This window comes from Electrona antarctica (assembly GCF_951216825.1).
Source record: "Electrona antarctica genome assembly, chromosome: 22".
In the NCBI taxonomy this organism is placed as follows: Eukaryota; Metazoa; Chordata; class Actinopteri; order Myctophiformes; family Myctophidae; genus Electrona; species Electrona antarctica.
The window spans coordinates 2,793,346-2,803,394 of NC_136805.1; the positions used below are offsets into that span (position 1 = coordinate 2,793,346).

A 10,049-nucleotide genomic window follows, 5' to 3' on the forward strand; every position below is an offset into this window, starting at 1 on the left:
GCCATACCTTGACTCCAGGGGGGGATGTCTCTTTGTCTATCTGTGTTGATTATTCTGTTATTAAATTACAGTAAAATAGCTACAAATGCAAATTTGAACAAAATGTGTGCTTGTGTGTTGTTGCAGGTATCTTCGGCCAGCGTCTGGAGGACACGGTGCAGTATGAGAGGAAGTCGGGGCCCCGGCTGGCCCCTCTGCTGGTGGAGCAGTGTGTGGACTTCATCAGGGAGCGGGGCCTGGACGAGGAGGGTCTGTTCAGGATGCCCGGCCAGGCCAACCTGGTCAAAGACCTCCAGGAGAGCTTCGACTGCGGGGACAAGCCCCTGTTCGACAGGTACGCAGGACGTGAGGTACAATGCGGGGACAAGCATAGACATATATAAAGGCTAGATGGCTCAATGCGGAGTCTCTGACGTAGTTCACCCGGCGGCCATCTTGCTTCGGGTCGCGCTGCGACGCGTTGTGAGCAGAAAGTGTAAAATCAGCCATTTCGAAGGGCATCAAGGCCCGTCTAAACTCATTTTAGTCATGAAAAAGGTTGAGCACCACTGACATAGAAACAGGGTTTTTTTCAAAAAAAAGGTAGAGCTTTTTTTTTTATCAGCCTCAGGTCTAAATAGGTTAAAATATCAGTGTATTTGTCAGGGTGTATTTTTAGGGCTATTAACTGAAGTTGTAGCCTCAGGTATTCATGTACAGTGAGGTTTAAACTCGGGATTAAAAGATAACGATCCATAGTTTCCTTTCGTGGCGGTTTACATTCGAGGGTGGCCGGTCCTCTCGAACGGAACAGTTTAACGTCATGCCCAGGACGTAAATCAGGTATTCATACAGTAGGTTGTTACATGATCTTAATCTTGCTCCAACTGTACTGTTCTGTACTCTATCCTGCAGTAACACAGACATCCACACGGTGGCGTCGTTGCTGAAGCTGTACTTGAGAGAGCTGCCTGAGCCCGTCATCCCCTTCTCCAAGTATGACGACTTCCTCACCTGTGCACAGCTGCTGGCCAAAGACGAGGAGGAGGTGTGTGTGTGTGTGTGTGTGTGTGTGTGTGTGTGTGTGTGTGTGTGTGTGTGTGTGTGTGTGTGTGTGTGTGTGTGTGTGTGTGTGTGTGTGTGTGTGTGTGTGTGTGTGTGTGTGTGTGTGTGTGTGTGTGTGCGTGCGTGCGTGCGTGCGTGCGTGTGCGCGTGCGCGTGTGTGGGGCATACAGCAGTCCACCTCCCTACCTCGCCAAAATCCCAGACAATAAATCATCCAAAAATCCAGACCACTTCACCACTTATCAACCATATCTTCATATAATTGGTCCTCACTAATGATGTCACTGGTGGACGGGTTTCTGAACTGCCCACAGCCCTCCTATGAGACACAGACTGAGTAGAAATAAATTGTGCCATTTTATCATGATCAGTGAGGACCAATTATATGAAGATAGGTTGAAAAGTGGTGAAGTGATTCTGTAAGAGGATGACATTTCTAGCTGTAAGTAAGCCATGTCGTCATCTACTAGGAAAAGGATCTTTGGATGATTTATTGTCTGGGGCTGGTGTATGCTGCTGTGCACTTTCAATTCTTTGTTTCAATAGAGAGCTGCGTCACAGTCCCGCCCCCTCGAGAGACCCGGAAAATAAATCCCGTTCATTTTCCTCATAGACTTTTCAGAAAGTATTTATTTAAAGACGTTTACGCCGCGGACAAAGACAACTCTTGTCGTGAAAAAATCATGACAATAAACACAATGTTTTGGGCCAAACAAAGAATTAGAAAGTAGAAAAAAACGGCAGGTTACAACACTTTTTTTTGTTGTTTTTCTTTCTATGTAATTATTTGTTTGGTCCAAAATATTGTGTTTGTTGTCATGATTTGTCACGACTCGAGTTGGCTTCGTACGACGCTTAAAAGGTCTTTAAATAAATACTTTTTGAAATGTCTATGGGAAAAATGCATTGAGAATTATTTCCTGGGCCTGGCGTTGTCATGAAAGGGGACTGCGACGCTCTATACATATATGGTTATAACGATGACCTGATTCAGGTTAGGTCTAGGACTTTTGGTGATAACTTTAGGGTCAGAGTGAGTATAGCTACTGTAAGGTTAGGATTCATTTCATGGTAAATGGTTATGGAGGTATGTTTACTTTACTTGGAAAGGGATGTCTGGATCCAGTTCTCTGGTGGAGGTGTTGCCCCCACGACCCGACTACGGATAAGCGGTTGAAGATGGATGGATGTTTACTTTAAAGCAGAGGTTCCCAACCACTGGTACTAACTAGTACCACTGGTGGTACTTGAGCCCCCTCTGGTGGTACTCAGAGGAGTCGCCCCCCAAAAAAGGAGAAAAAAGACAAAAGTGTAATGAAACATGTATATTACAGGGCACAGTCGGTAGTGCTGTCGCCTCACAGCTAGAAGGTCCTGGGTTCGATTCCCACAGTCGGTAGTGCTGTCGCCTCACAGCTAGAAGGTCCTGGGTTCGATTCCCACAGTCGGTAGTGCTGTCGCCTCACAGCTAGAAGGTCCTGGGTTCGATTCCCACAGTCGGTAGTGCTGTCGCCTCACAGCTAGAAGGTCCTGGGTTCGATTCCCACAGTCGGTATAGTGCTGTCGCCTCACAGCTAGAAGGTCCTGGGTTCGATTCCCACAGTCGGTAGTGCTGTCGCCTCACAGCTAGAAGGTCCTGGGTTCGATTCCCACAGTCGGTAGTGCTGTCGCCTCACAGCTAGAAGGTCCTGGGTTCGATTCCCGCTGGGGACGCTGGGGGCGTGTTCCCTCCTCCGCGTCATAAGTGCCCATACCCGAGGTGGGGTTGGCGAAAGGGCCTTTCTGTGTGGAGTTTGCATGTTCTCCCCGTGTCCCCTAGGGTAGGTGCCCTCACAAAAACATGCAGTAATCCTGGTCTCTAAACTACCTCCCCCTGGCCTGATGGAGGGGAAAGGAACTGGTCGGAATAACGTGTTCCTTCCACGCGCTACGTCCGGCCAGGGAAACTCCCCCCTGTCAGGTGAAAAGAAGCAGCTTGGACTACTCATGCATAGAAGGAGGCATGATTCAGTCCGCTGCCCCCCCAGGTTGGCAGAGGAAGTGTAGCGCCCAGGATTACATTAGATAATTGGCACTGGGTGAAAAAACTGGGTTGCAAAATCGTGGGATAAAAATTTTAAGTAAAAAAAAAAAGAAAGAAAAAAAGAAATATGTATATTACAGGTAGTTCTTCGGACTGGTTGAAATAGGCTCTCCAGCCGTGCTAAAATGAGCATGACAGGCAGAACACCTAGCCGTTAATAGAAGATTTGAGAACGCATTAATCACATTAGAAATATCATCAGTTGTGCTGATTTAGTGATTTAGACAGAGTTTTGTCAGAGCAGCAGCAGCATTATTGGCTTATAGGAATGGAACAAAAAGTACAGGTTCTACGCTCCTGTATCTTTTTTTTTATAACTTTGTTTATTGTTTTTTTTCCACAGAAGCATTATTGAAATACTGGAGTAGAAAAATTATAGATGGCGGCATTAACAGCTTCTCTTCATAAACCCCACAAGTATAACATACAAGAATAAATACATTGAATTTTCACCCCAAAGAAAAAGGACAACAGAAAACAAGACAAACAAACCTTAAATACACATCCTACAAACATCCTATAAACAATCCTAAGTACATGATACATCCATAATCCGCATACGCTCCTGTATCTTAACATCAGTTATTATGGTAGTACTTGGGGGAGCCAAATATTTTCCTCAGTATGAAAAGGTTGGGAACCAATGCTTTAAAGCACAGGATCAGGGTTTGGGGTTGTGGTTTGGGTTATGTTCAGGTTTATGGGAGAAACAAATGGATCCGTAAGGGTCCATTTGGTTCCATTCACTCAGACTTAACCCACTCTGGGCGGGAACCCCTTTTGGTGTTAGCATTATGCTATGCTTTAGCTATTGAAAAATAGCAGATCTACAAGCTCATAGCGCGCCACCGAGTGGCGCGCTACGAGCTTGTAGGTCTGCTATTTTTGAAAAATCGAAGAACGACGGACATAGAAACATAGCTTTTTCAGAAAACTGTCAGGATGTAGAAGACATTTTTAGAATCTGATCTCAGGTCAAAATGGGTTAATGACAACCCCCCCCCCCCCCCCCCCCCCCACCTCTGAGGGTTTCACCATGCACTAAAGGGTGATTTGTATCTCTCAGGGGATCCAGGAACTGGGAAACCAAGTGAGCTCTCTACCTCTCCCCAACTTCAATCTGCTTAAGTACATCTGCAAGTAAGTCACCCGCCTTCACTTTATATCACTATTATCAATCAGCCCCCGAGACTGAACACTCTTTGGCTTTCTATTGGATGGAAACATTTTAATCTCCCTAGAAACTGTAATGAATAAGCAGTGGCGTGCACAGACATTTAGCGGGGCAGGTGCTCAAGTGAAAAAAAAGGGCACCTTGTGCAGCACGTGGAACGGGCCGGTTGCCTTAATAGTGTGAGATTTATAGATTTTGGGGCAAAAATAATATATTATAAGCTTTTTATCATGATTTGATCAATGTCACCATGGTCCACATACTGTACAATTGTTTTTAAAAACATTTTTTCAAAAGGGCACATTGCCAAAAGGGCAGGGGTGCTCTAGCACCCCCTAGTGTCTATCTGTGCACGCCACTGCGAATAAGAATGAAATGCCGCCACGTGTTTGTCTTTCCTCCTGCATGGCAGGTTCCTGGACGAGGTCCAGTCTCACTGCAACCAGAACAAGATGAGCGTCCAGAACCTGGCCACCGTGTTCGGACCTAACATCCTGCGGCCCAAGATGGAGGACCCCGTGGCCATCATGGAGGGTAAATCTGTCCAAAACTGTTACGTTACTACAGGCAGGGCCGGATTAACACCTCTGAGGGCCCCTGGGCACTAGCTGGATTAAGGGCCCCCTATACATGCATTTAGAAATCTTTGGGCCGTTTTGGGGGCAGTTTTATGCTGTTATATTGGCGGCCGCCTTCACAGTGAATGTTTTTAACTCAAATCTTTGCTTCTGGGGGGTCCCTGGTACAACATATTTTCAGATGGGGGTCCGGCAGACAAATACAGATAATATTTGAACATATATAAAAATAAATACAAATAGTTTGAGAACCACTGAAACATCAGTGTTTTCCAGAAAACTGTCATGAAGACATTTTGTAGAATCCTCTCTCAGGTCTCAATGGGTTTTTAACCGACATCCTCTCTGACCTCCTCCAGGCACCTCCCTGGTCCAGCATCTCATGACCATCCTCATCAGGGAACACCTGCGCCTGTACCCCGGTGGCAGGGACCCCCACCAGGAGGCTCTCCCCTCCAGCCAGCCACCCCAGACGGAACCCACCCTCCCTGGGCATCAGCTCCAGCACCGCAGCCTGGGAGCCTGGATCTCTGAGGAGGACCTCCAGACCGGGCCCATCGCCTCCCACCAAGGTTATTAGTGGTTGTAGTTGAATTATTTTTGCAGCAGGGGCGAGATCGTTTAGCAACCTGCGTTATAAGTCAAGACCTATAATGCATACGTTACATACAGTAGGAACACGCATTTGACACAAACGTTGCAGTGCCCGGTGTCGAGTCGGTTAGACCCACGGTTGTCCAGAACCTCCCCAAAAAGGCCTCTGCCCGGGCTCTGGACAGGGACCCAGTGTCCATACTGTATATGGAGCTGGCCTGTTCTGACATCATTCTGCCCATATTTGGGCATGCCTGACAAAGAACTCCATATATGGGCATAAACGGGACACAGATATAATATCTGGGTGGGGCATTCATTTCCAACTTGCATCGTTCCAAGTAGGCCAGTGCCCAACGGGCACCGCTGTAGTTTAAACAAAATAAACCCTTTTTTCTGTTATTTTTTCAGTTCTATAGTTTTAGTTGATTTCGTTCACTGAACTGTAATAATAATAATAACCCTTCCTCCCCCCCCCCCAGACCCTGAGCTGCACAGCAGCGCGTCCTCCCTGGACGCCAAGCTGTGCGCGGCCGTCACGCCCAAGCTGGGGTCTCCTGCCACGGGGGTGGCGGGGGCGGGGGCCAAGCCGCCGCCGCCGGGGGGGGACACGGCCCTCAGTCCCAGCAAGCAGCCCAAGGCCACGCCCTCCTGGAAGTACTCCTTCAAAAGCTCCTCCTCCTCGTCCTCATCATCATCGGCGCCTCGCTCGCAGCCTCAGGGCAAGCAGCAGCAGGGTAGTGGTATGTAGCTATGCCTCAGACGTTGCCCAGTTTTAATAGCACAGGCAGACTCTTCACATACTAGAGCATGTCTGAAATAAGTGTCAGAGCTGAAATCGACATGTAAATATGAAATAAATGCTTAAACATGTAGCTATGTGTAATGTTAGAGACCAGAAAGCCTAATGCTGCATTCACTCAGGCAAGCGGTATACGGCTGGACGGCACGGAACGGTAAAAAATATTTTAACATTGATGCCATCTGCAGTCTGCCGGTAGTACCGTTACCGTCGCCGGTTCTGGCTGCCGTGCCGTCCTGCTCCCGTCCACTAAAATGACGTCCGGTTTGCCATCTGCCTGATCCCATGTGAATGCAGCAGGCAGAACATGTTTTTTTTTTATGTGTGTCAATGTTCAAAGCCCAAAAATACAAATTAAGACGTTTAATCTCAATTATTTGTATGACAATGATTAGTCAACCCATACAGTATGTGTCCTGATTGTTCCAACCTCTCCTCTAGGTAGCAGCAGTGGTTCAACGGTGGAGAGCACCAGCGTGTCATCAGGTGGAGGAGGAGGTAACTATGTACTGCATCTGATGCTGCTTTCTAACCAACAGGTTGAATGCCAACAATATACAGCCGTCTTTCAGGCTAGACTGCCTATGTTTAAAGTTAGTGACTCTGGTTCTGTCTGTTTCTTCTCCGAGGAGGAGGAGGAGGAGGAGGAGGAGGCAACTGGCTGATGAACGGCCTGTCCTCCCTGCGGGGACACCGGCGCACCTCCTCGGGCGAGCGCTCTACCTCGTCGTCCTCGTCGTCCACGACGGGGCGAGGCGAGCGCGACTCCACGGGCTCCTCGTCGCAGAGGCTGTCCACCTACGACAACGTCACCACCTCCTCCGCCGCCTCCAGTGTGCTCAGCGTGGCCGGCGGTAAGAAGGGCTTTCACTTCTAGTGATTTTTACTAGTTTACTAGTTGCCTAGTTTACTATAGTCGACTAGTTCAGGGGTTCTCAACCTTTTTGGCCGGGGACCCCCGGAAATGCTTTGGCAATGTCTCGGGACCCCCGCCCCGCCCCCTCCCGACCCCCAATATAAATTGACTGCTACAATAACCTTAACCCCTTTTGGTGTTTTAAGCATTATGTTATAATTTAGCTATTGAAAAATAGCAGATCTACAAGCTCATAGCGCGCCACCGAGTGGCGCGCTACGAGCTTGTAGGTCTGCTATTTTTGAAAAATCGTGAAAATAAAATTTTAAAAAAGAACTTTTTTTTTTTTTTTGAAAATAATTCGGGGACCCCCTAAAAGAATTTGGCGACCCCCCGAGGGGTCGCGACCCACGGGTTGAGAACCCCTGGACTAGTCGACTAGTTGTTTAACTACCTATTATGTAAAAATATATATATATTGTATACATAATATTTATTTATACATTTAAAAACTTTACATTGGTGACTATAATCTAGCATTCTATACTAGCTGATCTTGAGGACTACAAAAACTAGTCAGACTAGTCAAATTGTACCAGCAAGGTCAACTAGTGGATTTACTAGTCGACTAGTGGAATTGTTGCTTAAAGCCCTAGCGGTAAGAAGGCTGCACAATAATATGGTTGTCTTATATATCACTATCTAGGAGGTATGAACATAGTAACATACCGCCCAATATCAGTATCGCAAAAAAAGGCAACGGTATCGTGATTCGCGATGTAGATATATGCATACAAAAATAAATGTGCATGACATTGTGTCCATATGGTGCATCCCTAGCTGGCATTGGGTTAGGGTTAGATAAATGTGCATGACATTGTGTCCATATGGTGCATCCCTAGCTGGCATTGGGTTAGGGTTAGATAAATGTGCATGACATTGTGTCCATATGGTGCATCCCTAGCATGACATTGTGTCCATATGGTGCATCCCTAGCTGGAATTGGCGGCAGTAGCAGCACGCAGTGGTCCGGTTCCTCCGGAGAGGTCTCGGGGGCTCCGGACGAGACCGCTCCTCATCCTCCTCCTGCCCCGACGGGGGGGAACCAGAACTGTGCGTCGCCTCCGGGGGGAGGAGGAGGAGGAGGAGGAGGAGGGGGAGAGAAGGGGGATGGGATGGCGTCGTCGGGGGAGCAGGAGGACTGCAGCGAGGCCATGGAGCTGGGCAGCGAGAACGGGAGCGTGGCGGGGGGAGGAGTCACTGCCGCGGTCGCCACGACGATGGCGACGGTGGCGGGGGTCCCCACCATCGTGACGTCAGAGGACGGAGACGGGGGGGAGCAGGGGGGGTCCGTGGCGCCGGGCGGTCTGGTGGACGGACTGAGAGACGAGCTGAGGAGCCAGAAGGGCGTCTACGAAGCCAGGATGAGAAAGTGAGTCTTGACCTGCTGAGGCCAGATTCTAACAAAATGTCTGCTAAATCGTGACAGTTTTTCAGAAAAAAAACCTGTGTTTCTGTATCAGTGATTCTCAAACTATTTCATGTCAAGGAGCCCCAGAATTATATGTATTTGGCACCATCTGAAAATATGTTGTTCCAGGGACCTCCCCAGAAGAAAAGATTTGAGTTAAAAACGTTGCACTGCGACACGTTGTGAGCTTGTAGATCGGCTATTTTCAGCAAGTGTAAAATCAGGCATTACGACGGCATCAAGGCCCGCCAAAATACATTTTAGTTAGACTAAATCAACTGTAGATTTAGTGGATTAAAATGTTATGATATCTAGTCGACTAAAACTAGACTAGCACTAAAACATTCCAGGTGACTAAAAATGTTACTAAGACTAAATGAAAACTATTCAAAAGACCATGATGTATAGTCAAATGTATAGTTTATATGTATAGTGTCATTATATAGATATGTTCTAGTTACGTTCTTAGCTTACGCATGTTTCATGATAAATGCATTTTATATATGTGATGTATTCCCATGCTTTTGTTCTTGCCTAATGTAAATCGCTCTGGATTAAGAGCGTCTGCTAAATGCCTAAATTGTAATTGTAAATTGTAAATTGTTGTTTCTGCTGCCCCCTGCAGGTTGGAGGAGTCGAGTGCGGCGCTGTGCGCGCAGATGGAGCGCCTGGAGCAGGAGATGGAACAGGAGAGGAAGAAGCAGCGCATGCTGGAGATCAAGCTGCGCAACTCGGAGCGTGCGCGGGAGGATGCCGAGAACCGCAACCGGCTGCTGGAGAAGGAGATGGAGGACTTCTTCGCCACGCTGGGAGACTTGGCTCTGGGCGCGAGGACTAGTGACATATGAACCTCTGTCTGGACGACCAACTGGGTCCGTCCGTCCGTCTCCCGATCGAGGCCCGGCGGCGCGGAGGTCCATGTCTTGAAACCGACCGGAGCTGATCTGGTCTTTTTTTCTTAAAAAACGTTTTAAGATTGTTGTAAAAAAAAGAATTCAGGGCAAGTTCATGAAAAACTGAAATGGAGAAGTGAAACTATAGTCAGGACTTGAGGTCACGCCGAAAGCAAAAGCATAATGTTTTCCTACGGTACGGTGTGTGCCTCGCACACATTTTTGTAGTGCTTTTTAGACACGGATAAAAGTTTCAATATTCTCACATTTTCAAGTCGCACGTACCGCTCCTTCCTTCCCGTTTTGATGCCGATGGGATGTGGAAGGAAGTGTGGGACGGTGGCAAACGTTTAATATTATTATATTACTCCATTTCCCCGTCATGTGGTTCATCATTTGATCACCCGGTTTCACACGACGTACGGCTCGCTCCAAAGGCGCACCGCACTGTTTTGCCCCGAGGCGCGCTGTTTTCTTTTAAGAGTCTGCGCCTGTTTGTGACTCGCCTCCGTGGCCTCGTGGTTAGTGTGTCCCATAGAGTATATAAAAGGATA

At 47.7% G+C, this 10,049-nt stretch overlaps 1 protein-coding gene across 1 annotated transcript in view; it reads left to right on the plus strand.

Moving 5' to 3' along the window:
* The window catches only part of arhgap22b (Rho GTPase activating protein 22b), a gene marked incomplete at both ends in the record, with an annotated part of 77,310 nt that extends 67,860 nt beyond the window's left edge, over positions 1 to 9,450 (plus strand). Inside the window, 10 exons of the mRNA XM_079491886.1 lie at positions 127 to 334; positions 895 to 1,027; positions 4,194 to 4,267; positions 4,714 to 4,835; positions 5,239 to 5,451; positions 5,956 to 6,210; positions 6,717 to 6,773; positions 6,905 to 7,129; positions 8,128 to 8,563; positions 9,228 to 9,450. Of these exons, the coding sequence (XP_079348012.1) occupies positions 127 to 334; positions 895 to 1,027; positions 4,194 to 4,267; positions 4,714 to 4,835; positions 5,239 to 5,451; positions 5,956 to 6,210; positions 6,717 to 6,773; positions 6,905 to 7,129; positions 8,128 to 8,563; positions 9,228 to 9,450 (1,946 nt within the window). The remainder of the gene's footprint in view (positions 1 to 126; positions 335 to 894; positions 1,028 to 4,193; positions 4,268 to 4,713; positions 4,836 to 5,238; positions 5,452 to 5,955; positions 6,211 to 6,716; positions 6,774 to 6,904; positions 7,130 to 8,127; positions 8,564 to 9,227) is intronic.
* Between the last annotated feature and the right edge of the window lie 599 nt (positions 9,451 to 10,049).